We start from the raw sequence: 27,715 nt of genomic DNA, 5'->3' as shown, positions 1-27,715 counted from the left end.
ACCAGTTTTCAACTCATTTAATATCCATAGCATAGTGTTAAAAAACAGTCATGAGTCCTTGGTCGGTGCCTACAAAGTGTGGATTTCTGCAGCTGATTGCAATCAAACACTTCACAGCATTTAGTTTCTAAGAACACAGAAGGCCAGATACACTGCTGAATACAACCAGAGATAAATATCCTCTCTTACTGACAATCAGTATCTTGAACTCTAAAGAACTAATTTACAACTTAAAGAGCACTATTTTGCAAGATTATCTGCCCTGATTAAATAATATTCCAACAAACAGAAGAATTAAGCCTTCAAGATTGCAGGCAACAAGCAAAATCATCTATGTCTACGGGACTCTCACATCTAGCACCTTACTCTTCCCTCTTCTGTGCTCCTCACAGGATTTCATGGTGCTGCAAGACAGTCTCACTCTGCAGAGCAGGAAGGGGAGTAGGTTCACAAAACCAAAGCAGAATTTAGCAGTAGAAATGTCAGGGAAAAAAAATTCACCCAGCAGGCCGACCAGTTGGAGTCAAAACAGGTTTTCTATCTGGGCAAAGGCAATTTCAGAGTGCCAAAAAGCAGAGCCTACTTAGCGATGTGGCCTAGGGAGGCCAGAAAGAGAAAACAGCACATGAAGGGACTTTATATGACTTCAAATTCAAAGGAAAAAATTCTTCATCCATCCAGTTTGTATGCACAATAGCAACTTCAGGAAACTGGTGTTAAAAAAAACTTCCTCAACTTTTACCACATCAAAAAAAAATAGCACAAGAATCCCTTCTAGTCTCTAAATACAAGAGTTTTCTTCTGAACTTTTAGAAATTCAGGACAAAAACTCTTTGAGTACATATAAAATCTTAAGTAATGCATTCCTTTTTCCTGGAGGGCTTATCTTAAAATGTCTCTGATAATGCCAAGAGTTGATGTTTCTTTCTCTGAACAGATGGTAGCCACAAAGGCAGTATTAATGCACAAATGAAGTAACAGTATCTTGTACAAAAGCTCAGATGGACTCGCTGTAAAGCAGAACTAGTCACGCTTTAAAGTGTTTTGCACCTTTACGTAAATAGGTGGTCTTGAATCCTCTAATGTTTAGATGGAAACTCACACCTAACACATTTAAATCCCATTCCCATTGCTCATAATATAGTCCTGAAATCCAATATGTTGGTTTTCTAGTATTTTGTGTTTTTTTAAATATACTTGAATATACATTTAATAGTTTATACCTTTAAATCGGCCCTAGTTTTGAGCAGAAATTTGATGAATAATTTCTTTTCATCTAAGAACAGCTCACATTCAGAATCAAGCATACCACCTCTTATTCAGTCATCGAATTATTCTGAATAATTTGTGACCCACACACTGTGGGGTAATAGTTTATTGGGATTATTAAAGTTGCTCTGACTTTATTCATAAACTATAAGAATTTTTGGCACAAATATACTGGCAAATTCAGAACATAATCCATGAAATCATAATGAAACCTGGAGGTACTCTTTTTCAGCTTTATAAAAAAATGGCAGAATTAAGCCCAAAGCCTTTTTTGATCACGTAAGACATGAAACTGAAGCCAAGATAAAGAGCCAGAGAAAAGCTGTATAGCTTCATGGCCTTCTGAAATGACAAATTCATGGCAGTCCATGCTATATAGCATTTCCATTTTCATCTGATACAGTGACTAGTGTTAAATAATAGTCTTTTTCTGTTATTGCCTAAAATCAAGTACAGTATACAGCATGTTAAATACACTTGTATCATTGATGGAAAGTAACACAAATAGTCTGTTGCAAACTCTGTTAAAAGAAATGGCAAGCACTGTTTTAATACAACTTGTGTTGGATACACATGGAGCTTTTCCTTGTTTTCATGCCTGATAATCTGCATTGCAGCTATGTTGCCTTTTTTTTTTTTCCCCCTCCTCAGAGCACTTTCAAAGAAAGGACATTACTTAAAATGAGGAGAAAGTAATGCTCATTCTAACACAATATACTGGTAACCAAGTCTGCTAAAATAAGGACTTGCATAGATCATAAACTAAGGAGCATATTTTTAACATATCACTACCTGTAATCTACAGTCTGGAATTCTTATAAAAAGAGCAGATATTTAGCATCAGAGTCTTGGTTATGTTTGGGGTTTTTGTTTGTTGGGGCTTTTCCCCCCTCTCCAATTGTAGTCTTTGCTTTTTTGGTATAAGGTACAGAAAAACTGTAATCTGCCCAGCTGGAACGTAAACATATCGCTGCCTTTGATGAATATCATTAAGTATGAGACAGCTCTATCATGACACTATTGTCATATATACATTTCTATTAAAATCTCTTAGTGTTGATGACAAAGATCTGTTGATTATAGCTTAGTTCATTTTTTTGATGTTGTATTAATGACACCAATTGTTCTACAGGCTGAACTAGTTGTCATAAGGCACACCTGCAAAAATGCATATCTCTTCTGTTTCTTATTCTTTCCTTGAAACAACCTCTACTACAATTCCCCCTAGTTTACAAAGCAAATACAAATTTCAGCATTTCTTGCCTGTATTAAGAGTTTAATATAGTATGTTATTCACCTAGGAAACCTTCCTTTTTCTGCTTTAGCAATTAAGATTTCTGCCTTTTTCTGACTTGAATGAGGAACAATCCATTACAACCGCATAAACCAAAATCATACTGCTCATTTCTGTCAATCACTGCAGATACAATTCTAGATTTTCACCACAAATCTTTCAAGTGTATTAGATATTTAGTCTAAGATGTGCGATATTTAGTGTAAGACCTCTCTATAAATAAAAAGGAGCAGTCTCCAACCTGCAATGACTGACTGAAAGAAAGGGAGAAAAAGAAATTGTCATACCGGTGAACTCCACTGTTGCACATAATGATGTGACAAGCTCCAAGCCTGCTACAGAGTTCAGAAGACACTGAAAGCAATCCAACTCCAGATGCACTGCACGCAGTGTATGCACAGGCAGCAGTGCGCTTAGATCGGATAAAGGACCCTATCAGTCGGTAAAGTTCATCCAAGCAATTGAGAGGCCTCATCAGCTGCAAGAAAGGAAGAGCGAGAGATATTTAAATATTTGCTACTGAGAGCACAAGAAATGCTCTTTTAGAGTAGGTCATCACAGATGCACATGGAACAGCAGGGCTGGCTGAGAAAGCCGAAGCCAAATTCCATAACACAAACACAGAGCACACAGTCTTCTGTTACATGACCTATGACAACTTTTTCAAACTTTTAAATTCTTACCGTCACCGACTGTTTCATTCCCAGTCCTGCCTACAGAAGTGTTTTTCAATTCAATAGACTGAATAGACTCATCAGTGCCATTTCCATTAATGGTATTGTAAAAGAAGGGGAGCCATGAAGAGGCAACCTACAACCGTACGCATATACAGGAGGGATGCCAAGACTGGTTAATTGACTCGCTGAGAAAATCAGCTTATAATTAAGACAACACTGTCCTTTATTTATGCAAATGTCTAGTTCCTAATCCTGACTAACAACATGGAAAAATAAAAATGAACAGAAATGACAAAAAACACACTAGAAAACAAGAACAGTTAACTTTGTAGCAGGACTTAAAATAACCTCGGCATTACCATATGGAAAATAAACGATCCACCTAGTAAAGAAGGCAGCTTCAAGTGGAAGCCTGCTCTCAGAAAAGAAACCTTCAAGAGTGGTCTAACAATGCAAAACATCATCTCATGGTTCTTTGTGTAAAGGAGATGTTCACAAGACAGTTTTGCACACCTCCTAACTCCAAATTCCCTATTCTCTTTATTCCAGAAACACCTAAAGATTCCAACAAACTTCCCTGCTACTCAAAGAATGAATCTTTTGAAAGACAGATCCATTCCCTAAGGGCAGTTTTAACTAATTAGGGAAATGGCAGCCTCACTTGCTCCTATATGAAGGTTACTCCATTGGAAAGCCCAGAGGTCAAGTAAATCAATTATAACAACCAGCATGTTTAAACCTGGGCACAAATAGATTTAACTTGGTTTAGGTCCTATTGGTTTAACTTGCACCCATTTAAATTGATTTTAGCTGGTGCTGTTTACTAATGCAGAGCTATGGAGAACAGAGCAAAAGGCATACCCACAAACAGATCATGCACTCACTCATAGCTTGCTCCAATTGTAAAATAAATGCATTAGCTTAACCTAGCATCCCTTGGTCAGGTCTGGATTATGAGATGCTTTTACTTTGCCCTTGAAGTTTTCACTGAAATTGATAGGGAACAGTTTTAGGGGTAACAAGTGCTCCACATATAGCTAAATGTCTTCTGCTGCACCTGTGACTGCTTAGAAAGTTAAGTTGCTGACTCACTAGGGAAGGAGAAGCACAGGCACATGTCCTCCTCCCCTCCCATACAGTCCAGCATGCATCCAAGAAACAGGAACTATCAGTCTGTTAACACCCATGCTGGATGATACCAACAAAGTTTTAGTCTATCATAGGGCTCATGTGATGATCACTGTATTTCTCAAGCCACAGTAGCTCGATCGCTTTTGAAGTCAGTGTAGGCAAGACCCTAGAGACTTCTTTTTTCCCTGCTATTGGGCTGCAATATGGTCATTAACTCTCCAATAACAGGAGAGAGCACTAAATGAATTTTCATAGCCTCTGGGATCTCTTGGTCACAGAGGTTTAAAGACAAATAAAGGCATCTGAAGAAAGCCCAAGTGAGGAGGTTCAGAAGAAAGCCTTCTGAGCAGGATGCTGAAGGAGCATTTAATTTGGAACAGTGCTTCCAGTTTTCACAACAACAAATTTCTGCCTGCACCTGCTCTCCCCCCACCCTATCCTTCCACCCCCCACATGGTCCTGGAGCAATTGCATTGCTCTGAAAGCACAGTGAAAAAGGAAAGTTATGGTTCCCCTTCTCCAATTAATGCCCTCCAGCCATCTTTTGATACAGAACCACATGGCATCGCATACCCCTAAAACACAGGTGGGACAAAATGCTGCAAGAGAGCTCCTCCTTTCCCTGCCTGCCCCCCACCCCCAGCTTTAAATAATTCAATTTTTCGATGGAATTAAGAAAGCCTCAGAAAAGGATTACAATAACAGTGTGTAACATGCAAAGTTTAATTAGGCACTTAACATTTTTATTTACCTTATCTATATAAGCTGCTTTAGATGCTGAATTTGGAGGCAAGTTTGACTTGTCCAGGTAGAATGCCCTGAAAGAACAAACAGAATAAGGCAAAAATTGTTATTTGTTTAAACTCCTGAACAAAATGTGACTATTCTTAGACACCATCCTAAGGTTGGAATTTTTTTTTTTTAAATTTCATGCTATGAGAGGATCAAGGAATAATACATGGTAAATAGGCACTATCACCCTTTCTTTTAAAGTAATGAGGAACATTTCTTGTTCTGGAGACAAAAACTGTCCCTTTGCCCTTTGACAGTACAATGCAAAATTTTAATGTCTAGTTAGTAGAAAAACTGGATCTGGAAGTGATTTTCACCAAAGCTATCCATGAAAAGGTTTGTGGCAACTGTCTAGATTTTAAAAGTGACTTTGGGAAACTTGGCATATAAACAGTGCCTGAGCCTCATGCACTACAAGCTTTTTTAATATTAGCTGTATATAACTGCAATAATATAAAACCAGAATCCCAAACATGAAACAGAGTACTGACAGAGGGAACATAGACAAGCTCACAATATAAAAAGAAACAGAAAGGCAAAAACCCTACAAGAGGCAAATATGCATCATACAAGCAAAATAGCATTTGCAATGTGTGCACTCATGCATGCATGTGCAAATAAAAAACAAACTGCCTTTGTTTACAATTTCTGCACACTTCTTTGAAAATTAGTGCATGAAAGGAAAAGCCGAAGAAAACTGTCATATACCTGCAGAACACAAATGCGATAGAGAAAACATACTTACTGTGTCAGGTTTATATATTGTGTACTAAAGCTCATCAAACCACATTCTCCCAGTTCTTTCTATAACCTTTCACTTATCAATGAATAGTACCAGAAAAAGTTTCTATAAAACGGACAAATGAACGTGCACTGCTTTTAAAGAGAAAGGTTGGCTAATTTCTGTGTGGCATAAAGGAGGCTGACATTTTGTACAGAGGGCTTCCATGCTATCCTTTGCTCCTAAAACAGGAAAACTTCTCTTATTCAACACCAGAAAGGAAGAGCTTTAGCAAAGAGCACACAGGAAGCATGGAGTTCTTCTGTCTCCTTCAACTCAGGAACCCTAGAGGAATCTTTTTCTTTCTACCTTATAAGCAAATTAATTGCTCACCACAGATGAGCTATCATTAAACATCTCATAGGCAGAGGAAATACCTTACATATCTCCATGATAAGATCCCAATTTCTCTGCCTCTGCAGCATCGCTTAAGAAAAAAAAAATTGTCCCTGCCTATGGGAGAAGGGTTGGACCAGATGATCTTTAAAGGTCTCTTCCAACCTAAACCATTCTGTGATTCTCTAATCACAAAACTCATTCTGCTGGTTGAAAAGCTCATAAAACCTGCTGGGGCAGCTGAAAACAGAAACACCTGGTAGACTTCCCTGCTTGGATGAGGCATCCAGTAAGAACCAGGCAACAGCTACCACTGCAGCAATCCTGGCCAAGGTTAAAATAAAACAAAACAAGAAAAACCCCACTGAGCTATGGAATGTGTAGGGAATAAAACATAGATTCTCCAGTGGAAACCCCAAGGTATCACTATGATCCAGCTCCATTGCCTGTGCACATGGAGCAGACCTGACTAATGGTCACAGCTGAGCCATGACCCAGGCTGGAACTATGGAGTGGGGTAACCAAATTTCAGTGGCAATAAAATCTGAAAATAAACACTGAAAAGAATGCATCCTGGCATCCTAACTCTCAAATGACAGGATCACCTGGATCCTCCAGTCATGAAAACATTGATTCATACAACATACACAGATAAAAATCATTCTCCTCCCCTTTTTATGGTTTTATCTGTGAAAGAAGTTATTCACATTGTTACACACTTGCAGGGGAGGGGTGCAGACTGCAGATTTGAATAGCCTTTTATTCTTCAATAACCTGGAATAACTGAGCTGATAAAAAAATCCAGCCACCTTTAATTCTAGTAGATTTTTCTTCCTATAGCTTTGCAGTTTTGAAAAGCATCTTCTCCCAAATGTAAGGCTTGAATTAATCCCCTCAGAAAGCACAGCAAAGCTAATCTAGTTCTGTTATTCCATTAAGCCTGTTGCATGATCCAGAATGTACTCTGTGTCAAAGGAAGCTGGAGACTATTGGAAGGAAAAGAGGTTTGCAGAGAAAATTACTCATAAATCACTTTGAGTGGCCACAGCACATAAAAGCTGCCTCAGCAGCAACAGACCAACCTTTTTCTTTGTTAGCAAAGCTAAAAAACAAAGCATCACCCTGTCATCCACTGAACATTATCAGGCTGAAAGCCTCTACTGTTTTTTCCCGCCATGCCACAGGAAAACCTGCCTCATTCAGAGTCTGTTCAGCACTCCCATGCTCTTTGGACTGTTATTTCAGCAAATTCAGCTGCATTAAATGAAACCAGAAACCAAATATAGAACAGTACACACATTAATGGAGTACATGGAAAATAATCAACTCAGGGTACAAAATGAAGCAACATGGACACTAGAATGTGATATACAATTATAGGAATTACTCCATTAACTCAGTCAATTATTCATTAACCTAAAGAGCAAACAAAAATCAACTACACACAACATTAATTTTAAATATCAAAATATCCTGTTATAAATTAAACTATTCCCCCCCCAATCAGATAACACTTCCAGATGTTTCTCAAGTGCTTCATTTTTATTGCTTTTCATAAAAACTGTCTTCAGTATTTTACAGAACATGACAAACTGTGGACAGCATATAAATTTCCAAAGCACTTCACTTAATTACTAAATGCTTGTTAAGGTCCTTAATCATATTTTATGGGAAAAGTTAATGGCAATCTTGGCATGGTGCCCAATTTGGACAATATTTTCTAATGCATTTGAAATGAACAAGAATGAAATCATAGTTCTTTGTCTGCAAATGTGATGCCGGTTTTGCTTCTAAAAAAAACCTTAGAATTTCTCTAAGCTGCAGCAGAAAAGCCCTTCTTTAAAAAAAGGTAGAAAATCCAATAGGCATTAAAACTACAGGGGATTATTGCCATGCTCCACTTTCATAAGATATCCCCTATGTAACAATGTCAAATAACGGGACAAGTATTTCAGGGAAAACTTACACTGGAATGAGGTAACAAACATCTTAGGGTTCAAAAAGAAAAATCTATCACAAGATGAATGCTTTCCCAAGATGTCTTCCCAGAACTTGAGTACAAGAGAGATACAGAAGTACTGAGGTTTTCTCAGTGAAGCATTTTACAGGGTACCCTCCAAAATTGACCCAGACATGTAAAATCCTGAAAATTTTAAATGTTGAAAATTGAACCCTAAGGAGGCTCCAAACCTGTAGAGACACATATTCTTGAGTAACTTTGTACATGCAAGTAATTCAAGCAAAGCCAAGTTTCTAGTCTTATTATCATTTTGTTGTTCCAGGGTTATCCTAGATGTTGATCATCTTTTCTTTAGAATACAAGGATAGTAAAGAAGTGATTGGAGTGGGAGAGAGAGGGAGAGGGAAGGTAATTGGGTTATGGCATTAAATAAAGGCAAGTTGGGGGTTCTGCTCTAGAAAGATTTTGCTCTGATGTTATAGCAGAGAGGAACTCAGTCTTCTATATTTTCTTCATCACTGTGGCATACGTATAAATAAATTAATACTGACTTCAACAAAAGGATGGAAATATATTTTAATTCTACTTGATTTTCAATCCCTTGGAAACAAGATCATGTAGATAAGCATGCATCAGTACAGAGGTGCAGAGTCAGGAAGTGCTAAGTTCCCTAATTCTTTTCTTCAGCTGAAACTACAAAGCAGATATTTATGACATAGATAAATAATATCTCCGGATATTTGCATATATATGCACACATAATTCTGTATTTCTTTAATAACAGTTCTATGTTCTGCCAACTGGTTGTTAACTATATAGGTGAGCATGAGTATAGCATGTATATTATATATATGTATACGCACACATTTGGAAATACTTTTTGGTATATCTCTCTCTATATAATATATATATTCAATTGTTTCTGTAGTACAAAGTACCCATTGCAGAAAACAATTTGCTGTCACAGCAAACAAATTTAAGTGTTTTGCATGTTCTTTCCACTAAATGGTAAGTCTCAATAAATGATAAATTACCAAGTATATAATTACCCTCTCAGCCCATACTAAGACCTAGTGATTTTAAATGATGTGTCCTAACATCTGTGTCAGTGATACAGTGTCCTATGTACAGTGCCATTAGTAGTTACAGAAAGGTTTAATTATAACAAGAGAAAACCTTTATGACCGTATCACAATTTTAAATTCTCAAAGAACATACATAGTAATATTCTGACCTTTCACAACTATTGTGCAAACTGAAAGGCAGAACAGAAAATTTTAATACCATGTGGCTCTGAACTTGCCATGGGTAATTCATATCTCATGTGTAAGAAACTCAGTAAGCCCCTCCTTTGGACTTGGCACTGGTGAGCCGCACCTCGAATACTGTGTTCAGTTTTGGGCCCCTCACTACAAGAAAGACATTGAGGTGCTGGAGTGTGTCCAGAGAAGGGCAACCAAGCTGGTGAGGGGCCTGGAGCACAAGTCTTATGAGGAGCAGCTGAGAGAACTGGGGTTGTTTAGCCTGGAGAAAAGGAGGCTGAGGGGAGACCTTATCGCTCTCTACAACTACCTGAAAGGAGGCTGTAGCAAGGTGGGTGTTGGTCTCTTCTCCCAAGTAGCAAGTGATAGGATGAGAGGAAATGGCCTCAAGTTGTGCCAGGGGAGGTTTAGATTGGATATTAGGAAAAAATTCTTCACCAAAATGTTTGTCAAGCACTGGAACAGGCTGCCCAGGGAAGTGGTGGAGTCACCATCCCTGGAGGTATTTAAAAGATGTGTAGATGTGGTGCTTAGGGACATGGTTTAGTGGTGGACTTGGTAGTGTGAGGTTAACAGTTGGACTCGATGATGTTAAGGGTCTTTTCCAACCGAAATGATTCTATGAGTCCTGGCTGATTCCAGGCACAAAGTGACAAACCAGCTTTTGTCAGTCTCTACTGTAAATGTAAGCAAGCAGAACTGTGGGAAACTGCAGTCTATGGGGAGGAAGATGTGACTGTAAGGTAAGACAAGCAAAATACACAGAGAAAAGAGGAGAATAATTAGATTTAGTTATGCACAGAAATACCTACAAGTGGGGAGGGGTGTTAAGAAAATTTCAAGATATGAAACTTAATGGCTTTGGTGGCAACTGTCTGCTTTAGTGGAGTAGCCCGGGAACATAGCTAGGACACAGACTTTCAACCCTGGAAAACCAAATGCCTAAGAAACTGGAATCTTAAACAGCGCAGATGATTCTTCATAGCGCTCCTCATTTCCCTGCAAGCCTGCAGCACCTGGCTAAACTACTGGTCTCCCACCAATTTAATCCCTCTCCAGTCTGTGAAGAGGGCACATTGAGAAATTGGTGTTAGGATGAGTACAAGTACCTGAGGTGCAAACTGTGTAGGATGCTTGCAAAAGAACAGCCCTACTATCCCAGCAGGCACATCACAGCCCTACTCTCACACCTTTACAAACACACAAGGAGGGATCATAGAAATGTGAGCACAGAAATGTGAAGACAGAAAGTCATGGATAACAAAAAATGGAAAAAAATACTATCTGCTCTGTGTAACACTCCCCACTATTCACATGCTACATTTTAACCCCTATTTTTCCAGGAGTCTAGTCTCCAGCATCTCTACCTACTTCCAAGATCACTTGAAACCATCCTATTTGTGATGTTAAAGGGAAGTTCTTGGGCCGCAGATCAGTTACAGCTGCCTTCCTGCTTCTCCCGTCATTATCCAAACAGCCAAATCCACACTGAACCCATTAGTACTAACTAATTGCTTCCACATTTGCCTTTCAGACAATAGATGTCTCTTTTTTGGCTCTTGATATTCCAGACATGGAATACACTGTTAGAAAAGACAACATGCCAAAGAGTCATTGGGTGGTCAGGGTTTCTACTGCAGCTAGGAGCTGTACATGCTGCAGGCTTGGGGGGGATTCCTATCAGTGACCAGGAGTGAAAGAAAAGGCTCCACCTCTGATCACTGCAGATACACGTTCTCTGCATTTGCAGAAGATAAAGAAAGCAGAATGAACCAGATGTTCACCTCAGTGAGCAAAGACTCAGTATATATAATCCATCAAGACACATAATTTTCAATTTCAGGACACTACCTATAATAAATACTGATCATACTTCGTCAAAAGTCTAAAGAAACAATGAATTTACACTTACAGAAAGAGCACAGCACTGGAATAGAAAAAAAAACAAAGCTAAATTCAAGCCAGCTGGCAACATCTTTTAGACAAGCTAGACAAATTTAATTTACTTTGTCCAGAATCTCTCTATTCTCTCTCTGGTCTTGCTTCACTTAGATGCAATGAATCTTAATTTCTGTTCTACCTAAAATGCTTCTCATTAAGTTCATCAGGAGACAAATTTAGCTATTATTTCCTTGTTATGTCCTTCAGAGTGAATGCTTAATTTTCAATCTCTCCTTCATAAAGATTTTGCATTCAGAGAGAGTTCAGCCACAAGTATCTAGTTCATTTGGAAACACATCTTAAAAATCTAAAAGGCATTAGATTTCCAATTTTTATAGTCATATAAACTACACGATAAATTTGTGTATGTAGCATTGCAGTCCGGTTTTACTGTCACTTTTTAAACACAAAGCAATGTATCAAATACCTAGCATTGAAAATACGAAAATAGTTTTTCACCTGCTTTATAAATATTCCACCCACCAAAAAGAAAATATTTTCACAGAATCACTCTCTGAAACCCGTAACTCTCCTCAGGTTACTCTTTTCTGAATTTGACGGCAGTGACAAAAACTGTTAATGTTGCTCATTAAGATGTCACTCACTGAAGTGGACAGACATGAAAGAAAGGAGAGTAAGACTAAAAATCACAGGACAACAGCGCACAAGGACAAACAGTATAAGCTTCTTAACCACATGAGCAATTTGGTTCGAAAAAGCTTTCCCCTGGAAACAGGGAAGGAAGGAATCTGGCAGTTTTAAGGTGGATTTTAATGCTTTTATTACAGGAATTGCTATATGATCCGGTCTTTGTGATAATGCAGGTATTGTCTTGAGGACCCATCAGTTTATTCGAGTGACAGACCTTTCATAGTAATTAACTATCTCTAAGTAGATATGCCCTTTATGTCATTGTATCTCATTTATACCAAAGCAACTATTAAAGAATTTTAGTTCAGCCTGAAGCCATGACTGCCATCACATCTATTTTCTGCCTTGACTAAATTATGCAGGATACAGAAAACATCAGCCTGCCAAGAAGCCTGCAGCTTGAGAGGCTGCTGTGCGTGTGTACATGCATGTATAAATAAAAAAGATGTTATATTCCTCAGACAGATTTTGTTCCATGCTTGCATAAATTCTAGGGGCAAAAATAGTTTCCTTTTTCTTGTCTTTTTAAAAATTAAAAGAAACAAGAACACCCAACAACATGAAAACCTCATGGATTATAACATCCGTGAAAAAAGAATTAAATTAATTTTGCCATCATTCTGTGGAGGCAACAAATACAGGAGGCTTCAGACAGAGAAACTATTTGAAGTTACATTGTAAATGAAACACTTTAAAATGACAAATATTACATTCAGTGTAATCAGATGTTCAATGTAATGAGGCTAGTTAGCTAAATCATTTGTCATTAGATTCACTGATTATAATTGCTTCCTTAGCATAACAGACTTGCATTTACCTCCTAAAACGACATCCAAGAAAGCAGCAACATAAGGAAAAAAACCACAAAAAATGGCCTTTTCCCTTTACTGCTTGCTTTAATTTTTCTTCTATTACGGCTGTACAACAGGCTACAAAAGTAACCGCCAATAACCCTGGACACAGCTGACTTCAAAGAAGAGTTCCAAATCACACAGAATTGTAGGCAGGAAGGAAGGAACATTTTTTCCAGACCTTCTTTGTCTACTGATGCACAGACAAGTCAATTACTACACAGTGGTAATTAGCACCCACACCAGTGGTGGGGATGGATAGCAATCCTCAGCTGCCTTTCCCACAGCATGATCCTATCTCTGGAGTGAAGAACTGGGTCATCGTATAGCGAGGGGTGTCACAAGAAAGAGCCATGCTGGGGATAAAAGAAAAGCTACAGGAAAGTAGAGCTCTCCTAACCTCACCCTCATCTATTATTTTGCTTACTTCCCTCTGATTATTCCCAATCCAAGCCACCATAACATCGGGAATGAAATTTTAAAGGTGTTTAGACGTCTAAATACAAGCATACGTGCTGAAGAGGCATTAAAAATGCTTATGAATCTAAAAGCCAGTGATTTCACTAATTTCTCATCAGCTAAAAATTATCTGCATAGATAGTTTTGGAATCCAAACAGGTATATTCATGTGCGGTTTTAGGTACCTATATTTCACCATAGTTTGTTCTTGCAGTCAACAATGCACAGCGAAGCATACTGCAGAGACCCAGAAGCTGGAAGCATACTTGGTACAGGCACAGCCCTGCACCTGACTGAATGACCTGCACCCTGAACATCCTCTCTACCTTTGAGATATATCCCTCACGTGCACAGGCATGTCCAGGAAGAAATTCATAAAGAGTAGATGTGCCTGGACTTCTCTGATTAAGAAACTAACCAGGAGCACCTGCAGAAAATTGCATTTTAATAGAATGTCATAGGAGCAACCCTTTTTTTTCCAAGAAAGAGAATTCACAGACAAAAAAAAAAAAAAGACTAATCTGATAAAATGTTAAATACTCACAGAGAAAGGAAGACTGGAGGAGCAAGCTTCCTTACTACTGTAGACTGAAAGTCCCATCCTGGGCTATCAAGTCCAAACCTCCGATAGCTTGGACAAATATTACAGAAGTTGACAAACCTACACTCATCAAGGTCCATTTTAACAAATGGCTTACTTTTTGCAGGAAACTAATCCAATACCTGATTTCTCTGCGGATAAAAACTGTTCTCATATCCAACTAAACGTTTTATCTTAAAGTCCAAGGATTGGCTGAGTTGTGGCCATTCAGCTAACCTGTCTGTCAGGGTCTGTGCCAGCTTCCAACAGGCCTGCATCGCAACCAATCTTTTAGTTGCAGTTAATGACCATAAGATTTATTTCTATGCAATGTAATAACTACCATACTGAATCTCACTCTGCAGGAAAGAGACCTGTACCAAATATAAAAATCATACTCAAAGGACAGAATGTATTTTAACTAAGTAATTCTTAAAGCAGTAATGCTTCAAAAATTACAATTAAAGTTTACCCTCATGCTTTTACAATTACGTGACTCAAGATTTGCAAAAGAATACTTAAACCAACTAAGCAGTCCAAGTAAATATAGTGCATTTGTGAGTTTCTGTTATTCCTATCAGTATTTGCAGTTATGGATTCAAACACCATTGTGCCCTGCACTGTTGAAGCAAAATGCTCTCTGGTATCTGTAAAAGCAAAAGGACTGATTCAGGATAGAAAAAGCCTATTCAAATGGCAAAGAGTACCAAAGGAGGATGATGGGGAAAAGTGGGAGGAGGCAGGAGAATGCAGAATGGGCTCACTTAACATCAGCCTCTGTACAGGTCAGATACACAGGTTCTTTCTGGTCCTTTTCTAAATTAGAAGACAACTGCTGAGCTATCAAACACATAGTAATAGAGATCTCTAAAATCCTTGCTGACCTAATTACTTTCACTTGGTTGTACTGCATGTTTCTCATTAGCAAACAGTTTGATGAGCTTAAATTTACATTGCTGGCAACTACTAGCAGCAGCTTAACTTGCACACAGAATTTGAGTGTAACTTTCTTTTCCTTATCAGTGTCAGAGAAACAGAATTGGTAAACTATAAAAATAAGTGCAATCTGGCTGACTGTGAAAAAGGAATCCAGCGCAATTAAGAATATTTGTGGGCCAGATGCTGAAGACTTCCCAGCAGTTTCAGAAGTTTCATAAATTAGGTATTCATTGTTGGGGTTTTTTTAAATAACATCTTTATTCCAATAAAGTACTTCCTACATATTGCTGGGGTAGGGGGTGTTGCCTCAGGAATTGTAGAAAAACTCAACTTTAGCTGGCCTTAGAATAAAAGTTCCCTTACGTTATTAATTAGATTCAGATAGCTAGGGTTAAGTCTCTTACAGAAGGTGGAGGGACATTCTCTCCATTCCACATAAGCATGAAATTCTATAACCAATTTTCAACTGTCTTTCATGTATTCTCATAAAAATGATAATCTTATCATTACTATTTCATAGTTGAGGTAGTATTTGCAAAAGCCCTAAAGCAAGAACCATAAAAGACAGAAGCTCTTATGATGCTCAAATCAGTGTCAAGGAGGACAATTTTGCACCTGGATTTATTGTACCACTTCTGATATTGTGGAAAAGCTAGTCACAATTCCATAGTTATGAATGAATTTTGCAATAAAAGCAAGGATTCAGCTTCTTGACTTCATATGATGGATAAAGGTTATCCTTCCTGAAACCCACTGAAAATTTACTAATATGTCTTTTAATTCATTCAAATAAATAATTTCTAAATTAATTTTTTTAAGGAACACACATCAGTATCAGATTTGTCACGCAAAAGATACCACACTCCTCAAAAATGTTCTATGTACTCAAACTTTAACAAGACTTTACCACAAGAAATTAAGAGGTAGCTGAGCAAAGGTACTACTCATTTTTAATTTTACTGTCCTACTTGGGTACATCCCAAGTTAGGCCAAAATCTCTGTTTGTAAGTGGGACCATACACAACGAAGTGGTCTCATCTGTTTCACATTATTAGAGCATTATTATCTAAATGCGTCATGAATAAAAGCAGCTGAACTTGTATCAAGAGTTCTCATCAACAGATGGCTCGCCTGCAGTGTCGCTGCCAACCAGTGGTTTCATTCCCACTAGTCCCCATCTTCTCCCACTACTTTTTCCTTTGGTCTTGCTCCCATTTGCCTTCCGCTGCTGTAGCAATGGAGAGATTGTAAGATGGTCATCAGATGGTCATTTCACAAGCAAGCAATGCACTCTGTTTCTATGGAGAAAGAATGGTTAATGGATTGTATCTTGAATGACTTATTTTATTACTGATTAGGTGGTTCTGCACAGAGGATTTCTTCCACGTGAAGAGTTTAAAATAGTATTATTGCACTTGAGTATGTTTCCAGGGAATATTCAATTTCACCTTTTTGTTCTTCAGAGCAATTATCCAAATGTTAATATCTTTTGCTGCTGTAGTTACTTTATTAGATTCTCCTGGCCAAACACCTACACAGGCTAGCAAATGGCAGAACAAGAATGAAGCATCTGCTTTTCTGTTTTTCCTCTTCACATTAATGTCAGTGAATTCCTGAAGCTGTTTGTGCCTCATTTAAGAAATGGGTAGAGTTCACCAGAAAGCAACAAAAAAAAATCAATTACTGAATGTTCTCATCAGACATTAGATGGCTGGAAAAAAATCCAAAATTTTCCTATTCTTGTGACTGGACAGAGCTACCCATGGTAATTTTTGTTGAACATTAACTTTTTCACAGTAACTTCTTGCAAAACCAGGCCTTGGAGGTTAGCAACTTATGAGAGCTGAGTCACAGCACCGTAAGAGGAATGTACCTCATTAGAGCCACAGCATGAATGGAGGTCCTAACACATGACGTAAGCAAGGTCAGGGAACACTAGAGCATAAAGTCAGGAAGAATTTCTTCTAAGGATTTTCATAGGGGCTAAATTGGGCCTATTCACAGAAAAAACAGCACAAGAAGTCTTGCCTTGTCCAACTGATAGACATCTCTTTCCAACACTAGCTGACCTCATCTAGGCCAAATACTGGCATGACCAAAGCTTTCTGTAAAATTGATCTATAACATAAGCCTTGTCAAATAATACTCAGGAGGAACTTTTTTTTCTAAATAGGAAGTATTAATACAAGAAGCTGGAAAACAGACTAAATAAATACTACATTTGTCATTAACATAGAAGTGCACCAACACAGATGTCACAAAAAAATTAAATATACAGTACTCACTGAATACAACTGGCTTTAAAATCACTTTTACTATAGCACTGCTTAGATTAAAACAGAATCTAGAAAGTCCACTGCTTTGATAACACAAACATAGAGAAATACTTTTGCAAGATCCATGAAGAAAACCTTCCAACAACAGGAGTGGGCCAACAGGTGAAGGAATTGGAAAAAGAGACCCTCATTTATCCTCTTTCCCCTTCTCCATTGTCCTTAACCTCTTTTTTTAGATCCTGTTCTCTGCTGCCTTTAAAAGCTGCCTAACAGTTCTAGTGAAATGATAATGTTTCCATCTGATTCAAGAATTTTAAAAGTGAATAGATGTGATTTTACTGCAGTCCTTTGCACTCTTTTTCTTCAACTCATGTGCAAGTAAGTGTACTCAAACAGGTGTTTTTCACAGGTACAGTGAGACACAAGAGTGATCTATGTACACATCTTCATTATTTTACTTCATAACTAATAGATTATTTTGCATACCAGAAATTGTGTCTTTATGTGCAACTTCTTAATGAAATACTGAAATGCACAGCTGCATAATCTTTACATATACTGGCAAATATGCACTCTCTAACCCATACCCGAAGCTGAAGCAGGCATCCAAATAGTTTATATTCCCATTAGTATGGTGGGCGGTGGGGAGGAAGATGCTCAGCTTTGAGGAAAACAACACTATTTTTTAAGTCCTATTCTGTAGAATTAGGTAAATATGGTCTGCAAAATCAGATCATAATGATTAGCAATTCTGATACGCCATTTGTCATCAAGTAGACATTTCCTTTTCTATATGCACTAGTACAACAACCTGGAGGCAAGTACAGCTACAGCTTTCATGGGAAAAGAGTTTTTTAAGTATCTTAACAGTGCACAAATCAAAAAAGTCAGAACCATGAATCTTGGACCTTACTCAATCATGCACCAAGAAACAACCACATACAATGCACTTCAGTTTAAAGATGTGTCATAGAAACTGAGCTGAAAAGCAAAAGTTGGTAAACTAATCTCAGGAATGTTGGTTTATTACCCACCGTAGTTTCTGGTTATACTGCTTGACTTTTTCTAGTGAGGCTGCATTAATCTGAGCTTGAAATTCTTCTACTGAGACACTGTCTCTGTAATAATATCCTTCCATGCTCTCCAATGCTGTGAAAAGAGAAAGGAGAAGGGAGATGAGAAAAATCAGTATTAAATATTTAGTATTCGCCTTCTTTGTAGCTTTGTTCACACACTAGTGAATTACTTTTTAACCTTGAGGCTGTGACCCCACTGTGGATTGCTGAGCCGTTTCCATATGTCATCAAATTCATACAGATCTCTCTTTAAGATTTCATTTACAAGAAAAATTATATTTCTTGCCCTGTGGAAAACATAAAGGAGAATGCTAGTTTCAGTTCTGTTGCTCTAATTAAAGTACTCCTGCCCTGTGAATGTAAATGTGGGTTTTAGTTCTGATATATCCTGGAAGAAAACAGTAGAATGAGCTGGGGCAGAGGAAAGAGAGGATTAATGTACCAGCTACTTTCACAGAGGGAGACCTAAGAACTTCTTACGAAGCCCAATTTTGGGAGATGTGGAGCACTTGAACCTCTAGTTATTCCCACTGACAATGTGAATGCCTTCTTCTGGATCAAGTAAAGCAAACTCCTTGATCTCTGAAAATGCCCTATAAGCATCTTTTCAGGGATCGGCTAAGTTTCTAAAGTCAAATACATGACTATGTCCACCTTTGTTGTACTCAATTCATCAAAGCAAGGATGAATATTGCTACAAGAACTCAGGAACTAACCAAAGACTTCCATTACAGGAAGGATCATATGTCCTTCTCATACAATCACTGCACAGAAATTAATAGCAGGAACAAAGGAACACGCTACCATTCCATTTTGGGATGCTCTTCCTAGCAATAGTTTTCAAAAAGAAATTAAAAAAAAAAAAGAACATTCCCCTAGCCCCTTCAATTTAGATACTCAGGAAAGTTTAACCTGTTCTTTAGCTGAGTCAAATCAAGTGTTTGAAAGGCTCTCAAGAAAATTTGGACTGGAAAAATCAAGATCTTCACATTAAAAGGCTAACAATAAAACATAGGCTCTTGGTGAAATAGTTTTTTGGGGGAGAAGCGCTAAAGATTTTACAATTAGGAATATTGCCACTTTAATAATCCATACACATTCTAAGAATTCATCACCCTATCAGAAAATGCAAGCAATAAGCAGAGTTCTGATGGAAACATGCTGCTGTCTTACAGCTCCAGCTACACACAGAATATTAATTTTGTTTGTACTGCTTAATATGACCAGTTAATAAATAATTCATTCATTGTGAAAGAACATGCAAATTGCACTCCCCTTCTGTGCTTTCAGAGTTTGTAATTCTACTTCTCTGCAAAAATACACTAAATTTCAGCAGTCAGACTTGCTTCTTAACTTCCTCGGTGCTAAGTCAGACCAGAAAGCCCCCACAAAAATATCTGCTGAACTTCATTTATAATAGCATGTTAGTATAAACTGAGTTGATAATCCGTCCTGCTTATTTTACTGGCATAAAGTTGGTTTTATCCAATTAGATTACCCAACTGGGAAACTCAGTCATCTGTCGGGACTGGCTAGAGCACATAGTTCTGCCTCTACAGGCACCACAGGGGATGGCCCCTGCTGGCAGGGAATCCCACCATGTGTGCTTTGGCTCTCCCCTTTTTGAAGGCTTTAACAGTTTTCTACCTAATATATTAGAAAGCTCTCTTGTAAGGAAGCTTTCCTTACAAACATGACTTGTAGGGTATTCTTGAATCTGAGACAGGATATTATGGTCTGAATGCATAGACAACTGAATGGGAAAACAAAAACCTGGAAGGATGGGTAGGATCAAAGGGTAGTAGCTAATGGGACATGGTCCACCTAGGGGCCCATTACAAGCAGAATACCACAGGGATCTATACTGTTCAACATCTTTATCACTGACCTGGAGGAGGGAAGTCAAGTTTGCAGCTACTACCAAATTAGGAGAAGCAGTGGATATACTCAAGTGCAGGGCCACCTAGAGAGGGACCTACACAGGCTGGAGGAATGGACCAGCAGGAACCTTGTGAAACTGAACAAGAACTAATGTCAAATCCTGCACCTGGGAAAGCAGAGCCTAAAGAGCAGCTCTGCTGAGAAGGACCTCGGGGTCATGTTAGACAGCAAGCCTGAAGATGAGCCTGCAGTGTTCTCTGGCAACCAAGAAGGCCAAGGGCATCCTAAACTGTATTAACATAAGCATGGCTCGTAGACTGAAAGAAGTGCTTGTCCTTACTTTATTCAACACACATTAGGCAGAATCTTGAATACTGTGTCTAGTTTTGGGCCTCACAGTACACAAGACTTGAGTAGAGGGCCACCAAGATGGTCATGGGGTGGAGCACACACTCTGTTAGGAGAGGCTGATGGACCTGAGCTTGTTCAGCCTGTACAAGTGATGGCTTTGGGAGGACCTACTAGCCAGGTGCCATTAGCTACCAGGAGGTCAACAAGGAGACAGAGCCAGACTCTTCAGAATGGTGCATGCTGGCAGGACAAGAGGCAAGAGAAATCTGAATGCTAAGAGCAATAGCTCAACATTCTCAAACCCCCATCTTGCAAATCGGGATCCTTTTAAATGGAAAAATCCTTTACACTTAAGTATATGGTTGCACAAAACTGTTTTTACAAGTGGAGGGATACATAATATAGCCTGGGTAAACATTTAAAAGCTTTTAAAAATGTCTACAGTCCCAATCCTGCAAATATATAGACTTATAATTTTAGGCATGGAGCTATGCAACACAGAATAGAGCAACACAGAGATAGACTGATGTGCACCTACTTGTGCCTTTGATAAAGTATTCCAAAAACCGTGATTTTCTAAATGTCCCATTTGAAAACATCATAAACCATTGTATTATAGGCAGGAAACAGCTTAGATCTGTTAAGCCTGGGAAGCAAGCATTCACTTCACAGAGGAACTTACAGAAGATTTCTACATTTGTAGCTAATAAATTTCAGTTAAAGATGGGTATCTACTGAGTTAGTTTGATGGCAGCTCAGCCAAACCTCCTAGGAAAGGAGCAAAAAATAGAATCCCAATTCATTCATTAATGAGGAAAAAAAACCCAAAATAATGATTTAAACACTAGGATTTAACTTCTTATCCAGGACTACTACTTCTTGGAGTCTAATGGACTATTTTGGAGGGGGATCCTTCAAAATTAAAGAAACTTGGTATGATAAGGAAAGGAGAAATCTTCTGTATTACTGTAAATTATTAAGCAGATGTAACACTTGAATGAATCTTTGCCCTTTTCCTTTAGCTGACTACAAAGATGTTTATCCTAAGACTCAAATATTTTGGGTTTCTGGAAACAGAAAGGGAAAAAATTCTGCAACACACTGAATCCCCTCCTGAATCTAAAAACATTAGTACTTCCAGGATTTCATCTGAACCAAGGTATTTTCTGTTCTCTTTCATGTGCCTTTTTGCCTGCTTTACTGAAATGTGTCTCCTGCTCAGTGTTCTCATTTTCCCCTATGACTGAAATCAATCTGTTCAAAAGGAATCCACTGAAGTCTGTCTTTATTAGTTTGTTTAAAAAAATCAGACTTCAGGATCTTATTTTTTAAAAATTGTGTGGTTTAAGTTTACAGTAAGTTCAGCTATTTCTTCATGTATGTTTGCTATTTCCTTTTACACCCTCCTCATCTATCAGAGACCAAACCCTCCTCAAAACCTTCATTTGTATGTCTGACTTCTGCCTATTCCACATAGACCCTGGAAGCCTTTTGCAAGGTACAGAGTACTTTCAGCTCCCTCTGAAATCAAAGGCAGCTCAAGGCAATCAGCACCTCGCATTCACCATTTCAGTGAATCAAACTCCACGCTCCTGATGACTGTAATGACACTGCAACTAATGCAGGCTGCCTGCAATTTATGAACAGTCTGAACATCAGCGCCACCATTCATCACTTCCGTAACGTTTGCAGTGTCATAACTACAAAAGCCTGCAAACGTTATTTAAGTCTTCATAACTGTTTAAAGAGACAGAATTCTCAAGGGATAACAATTTAGTCCTTAAATCTGAAGTAACAGGAAAAGATTATGATCGCATTTGGAATGCAGAACACTTTTAAAAGCAAGTTGCATGGTCTGACTATTGTCTGCTAATGTCTACAAAGAACAAAACAACATTGATAAAAGAGGATTCATTCTTTGGTGTTGGAATCATATAACAGGTATAAACTTAGAAATGTATACCCATGCTTCTATTTTTTTATCACAAATCTCAGCATTTCTTAAATTCACATTTTAATTCAAAGTTCTCAATAAATGCCCACATTAAACAACACATTTAAATATAAGCATTGTACCCTAATACTTATGAAGGATTTAAATCAGAGTGAATGAGTAGGGTTTCAAAGAGAGTTAAATATTATGTAAAAGAATTGGGGGAGGGGGGTGTCAGGATTTAAAACTCAGCTTACCTTGTGAAAAAAGTACTGGGTGGATTTTAAATCCCCCTCCATTCTTCAGCCTTTGAGGAAGCTGTTCAAAATGGTAACTATCAAGGTAGAAGTAAACCTTCAGGGTTTGCCGGCTTCCTTCTGCTTGGTATGTGATTGGTACATCTAAGAATACAGTCAGTGTAATTATTTCTTTAAAAGCAATGACACGTCCTTTTCCAGAAACTGTTGCACCCAAAATTCACACACTTAGATAAAATCACTACAGACACAAAACTAACACATGCAGTATTTTACATTATACTCAGTGTTCCTCTGGTCACTTTTGGCCTATCCATTATCAGGAAGTAGATAAACAGAAAAGCAGTGACTGTCAATGACAGCAAAAATACTGAGCAAATAAAGTAGTTAGAAACATCCTACTTGTATTCCCCATAAATCTGAAGAAACATCTACATACAGCACATAGTTTGAAATCACTGGAAGAATGCCTTTAGCCATATTTCATATGCCTTCCTCAGGTGCACAATGTGTCAGGTCACTGTGATTATACAGAGTCAGACTCTCCTCAGATTTGTGTGGGATAGAACACAAGTAAATATACAGTAGCCTCCAGCATATTCATTAAATTATTATTAAACATCAGGACTCAAGTGAGAAAACAAATGTATTATGGTAAAATATATAAAACTGTAAGAGCAGATTTCATTACACTTTGACAAACTAAATGTCATAATACATCAACTGGTGTAGAGTTCAGGGCTACTAGCAGTATCATTTTGCAGTTACAGTGATTCCCCAACATATATTGTGTGTATTATGCTAGATGATTAACATGTAATGACCATTAGCAAAAGTTGACAGAAATTTTCCATTTAGCTAAATCTCCCAGAGGAATTTAGTTTAATTCAACTTAAGCTTTTTCCTGTTTAAGTATCTTTTCCATACATAAGTCTCCAAGTTGAAAGCAGTAGCAATAAAATTTAGTGACTTGCATTAATAATATTATTATGTAGTTTTTACACTATGTGCACAAACTATTTTGTACCTAAATGGAAAAGATTCCAAAGGGGCATTTTTCGATGTTTTTGGTAATAAGAAAAAGAGGGGGTTTGTTTCATTTATTATGCGCAATCATAAATGGTAAAAACCGAATCTGCCAGTTCCTTGTCTTCTGTAACCACAGTCATGATGACTGTGGTGGAAGCACTTTAACCAAAAGGAAATACAGCATTTATTACAATCCTAGAACACATGGACTTTCCATTTATCTCTGTTTTAGCACAGACACTTCAGTTGGAGGATACAGCAATATGAACAGTTCATGACACAGGCATAGGGTTAACTCCCCATCAGGAGGCCCTCCTGTAACTCCAGTTCCATGTTGTTACCTGGCTTGGCAGGGCTGCTTTTTAAAACAAACACTCTGAACAGGGTCCTTACTTGAATTATACAGAAATAAACATGGTCTTATACAGGCTAATTCCTACCTGACTACCAGCCCTGCCCTACTGAATTCTTTGGAGCACGGGAAGCTTTGTGGAGGAGCTTTATGTCTTCTGGTTTTGGTTATTGCAGAAGTTCTCTCACATGTGGTCTCGATTCAGCAAGGGAATTGTTTTAGAAAAGCTTGATGTGAAGCAGACATGCTTTCCTCCCTTCCCAGGGGAGTTATGATACTTAGGAAAAAAATGAGGGCTTTTTGCTCACTAAACAAAGTTCACTGCAGGAAAATCTCTCCTGGCTGAAACATATTAATAAAGAACTGGCTGAAAATGAGTGAAGGGTATAAACAGCAGACTGCGAAGACAGTCCCTTCCTGCGAGTTGGGTGAGTATTGGGAGGAAGCATTCAGGACCTTGATCATCTGCACCAGCGGGTCTCAGAGGAAGTTTCTTGCACAATTTAAAGCTATCCTAATAGTGTTTGCCATCTCCTTTCAAGGAACTCTTCCAAAATCTACTTTGTCTTTCAGACAATAAATGAAATGTTTTTTATGCTTCTCCATCTCATCTCAGTTGCATTTATCTATTAAGACCTTCAAGCTTATTTTACACATGACTCTTCAATAACAACTAGATCTTCCAGGGACTTTCCTGATGCAGTCACGTACTCCCAATGGAAAATTCGGTTAAGCAAACAGTTTTGTCCCCAAGGTTACTGACGTTGCCAGATAATGACTCTGCATTGTCACTGATGTTAGCTGTATTTCAGGAAATCTAGGAATATTTGGAGGGCTACAGATGTACTAATTCTCCATAATCCCAAATTATATAATACTCCCTGTGGGAGGTAATGTTCTAGGAGAGAAAAATGTTACAAATACAGAAAATGTTTCTCAACAGTAAAACCCAGATACAAATTATAATTACTCACTGGCAACTAGTGGTTCTGGCTCTGATTGTCTGAAGTAAAAAGTAACTTTTTCCAAGTCAAACAGTGCAACCAATGTATCTTCTAGCATGGCTTGCTCATCAGCCTAAAAAAGGCAAAAGAAAAAGTGAAACGGTCATTTCAGCCAGATGTTTTCCCTACCAGAAATAATATGAGAGCAGGACATAAACATAGCTACAGAACGTTGCACAACATTTCACTGATGCAGTGTATAACCTAATTAACTCCTAGATAATGTAAATATCTTTGCTTTATTGGCACCTTCCCTTTTATTACTAGTCCAAGATTATTGAAATGAATGTTATCATTTCACATAGTAAATTAATAGGTAATTTATAGCTACCATTACTTCTCATGGCTTTTAATCAAACAATACTGTAATTATTCTTTATGTAAGATACCAGACTTCAACAGCTTGTCTTGACACCAGATCTAGCTTGTAAATTAACAGAGGGGAAATGTGAAAAACAAATTCTTCTTTTTAGCAATTTTCTTTAAAAAATGCCATAACTTTAGCATTTCATTTATAAAACACAGATGAGAGTTCATTGTGTCCACTCTAAGCTCCAATAATTGAACCAGTAGCTCAGAATGAGTACAGCTCAGGGTGATTTTTGCACTTTCACCTACAAACCTCTAGATGCAAATCAAGTATGTAGATATGTCAATATTCTGATTTGCATCTATGGTTCACTCTGTGTACTCCTGAGCTAGAGAGACAGCTAAAGAAATCCAGACTAATTTACCAAAAAAGCTTCAGGAAGTAAATTACTAACTTCTCAGGGCACTTTACTGAACCTTTCAAAAGGAAAATAGTAATCTACAAGTATGGTTACCTTGAGTTAAATATGTGGAAATCAATAATCGCTTAAATTAATTTTGTTCTTTATACAACCCTCACCTAGCACCTTAAGTTACCAAGAGCCAAATGGAAATCTGAGGTGTGCATTTTTCCTCCTCTAAGAACTGAAGCAGTAGGAAGGCAAAGAATAATAAACTAGCTGCCTATAAAATGAGAATAAACTATAGCTCACTGAATTATAGAAAGGAAAAAAAAAAAGAAAACCACCACATGATTTCCCTGATCTATATATTGAAATAGCATTCCCCCTTGTATTTAGGAAAAAGCAAAGCTGCTAGAAATATTTTGTCTCCTGGTTCAATTTATGAAGTCTCTATGGACAGAGCAGTTTTATCAGCAGAATAGTCTGAAAACCATTCAGTGACATGGGAAATCTTTGCGTAACTGCTTATACTTTACTGAACTCTGGCCATAATGACTGTAATTTCCTTCAAATACCCTTGTTTAAAATAACACGGATCATTTGTAAGCAAAACAGTGCTGAGAAGGTATTGAAGAAGTTGCCTTTAAATACTTTTCACTTGATTGAGAATAGTTAGACAGAAGAGACTAAATTTAATTTTATTTTCAATTCGACAATGCATACTGCTGGTATCTGATTACATGAAAACAGCTAAGTAGCATGCATTTTCACAACAAAGGAAATCTCTACAATCTTGAAAGAAAAAAACAGAAGTGTTCAGTGCTGTAAAGACAACAGTTATTTTGTGATAACATGACAACTAAGTGCATGGAAAAACATTAGACAGGCGCCAACTGAATTTACTCTTGAACTCTGAGGACTGCAGCACCAGGACATGCTGGTGCTGCATGGCGCTAAAAAGCATCCAAGATTCAAGACATGAACCCAAGCTTCCCTGACTGCTTTCTTCACACACCCCTCATGTGGATAAAGAGCCCTCCTGTTTCTCTCAGGCACTGACTTTACCTGTTTTTAAGCTGCACACCTTGTCCTGACATACGCTGTCCCATGCAAGCCCACATCGGTAACTCAACTACCTGTGAAGTAGTTGTTCACACTAGCTCAAGTCAATGCTCTCTAACAGTACCATACACTAATACTTTACGATTGTGATTTAGAAATACTTTTATTTCTATTAATCATTTCTGCTTCTAAATTTTATCAGGTCATCTTGACAGCAATTTGCTGCCGAGATAGACAAGGCAAAGAAAGAAGACCTTTGATACTAGGAACACAGTCTGTTATTTGCATTGACTTTTATACAGTAGGATGTACCAAATCAGTTATTTTCAGTGAGCAACTTCAGAGGTTGAGAAGACCACCATGGAGCAGACCATGCAGACTGCTTCACAGTTCTTCGGGTTAGCAGCCACCAGTCTAGTGTGAGAAGCAGCTTAAATAGCTGAAGCAGCACTTTGGATAACTGGGGATTAGAGGACTACAAAGCCATGTCCCTTTTTTAACTGTTTCTTAACCCATGGCTCTTTGCCAAGCCTTGTGAAGAAATAGCAGATTTCCAATTACTCTGACAGGCTAAAAGGATTTGCCCTATGACAGGAGCAAAACAGACTAGCATGTCTACTTCAACTACTACAGACCTATTGTTTTTGGGGGGAGGGGCTGATAAAATTATCTAAACCCGGTATTTTATTTATCTTGCATTGCTGCTTTTTGCAAACTGAAGTTCTGGTTACCACCTAATACTACATTCACTTCTAAGGAACAGCTATAATAGCAGTGGGGAGTCAAGGGTAAACTCACTATTTGCTAACTCAAAACAAACATAATACTGTCTGTGTGGAAAACATATTTCCCATATCA

At 38.0% G+C, this 27,715-nt stretch overlaps 1 protein-coding gene across 3 annotated transcripts in view; it reads right to left on the bottom strand.

The window, feature by feature from the left end:
- Window positions 1–27,715, bottom strand: part of PREX2 (phosphatidylinositol-3,4,5-trisphosphate dependent Rac exchange factor 2) — a 189,763-nt gene that overhangs the window by 25,066 nt on the left and 136,982 nt on the right. For 2 of the 3 annotated variants that reach the window (XM_069779486.1, XM_069779487.1), the window contains exons 34-38: window positions 25,053–25,155; window positions 22,698–22,841; window positions 18,234–18,348; window positions 5,123–5,189; window positions 2,851–3,041 (exon numbers count right to left, since the gene is read on the bottom strand). In XM_069779486.1, the coding sequence (XP_069635587.1) occupies window positions 2,851–3,041; window positions 5,123–5,189; window positions 18,234–18,348; window positions 22,698–22,841; window positions 25,053–25,155 (620 nt within the window). Of the gene's footprint in view, window positions 1–2,850; window positions 3,042–5,122; window positions 5,190–15,740; window positions 16,222–18,233; window positions 18,349–22,697; window positions 22,842–25,052; window positions 25,156–27,715 lie in introns of those variants that run through there. The other variant, XM_069779488.1, reaches the window with a different exon arrangement.

Source organism: Haliaeetus albicilla, chromosome 3 (assembly GCF_947461875.1).
Source record: "Haliaeetus albicilla chromosome 3, bHalAlb1.1, whole genome shotgun sequence".
Classification (NCBI taxonomy): Eukaryota; Metazoa; Chordata; class Aves; order Accipitriformes; family Accipitridae; genus Haliaeetus; species Haliaeetus albicilla.
Note: the sequence above shows the minus strand (reverse complement) of the source record. Positions and strands in the feature narration are given on the sequence as shown.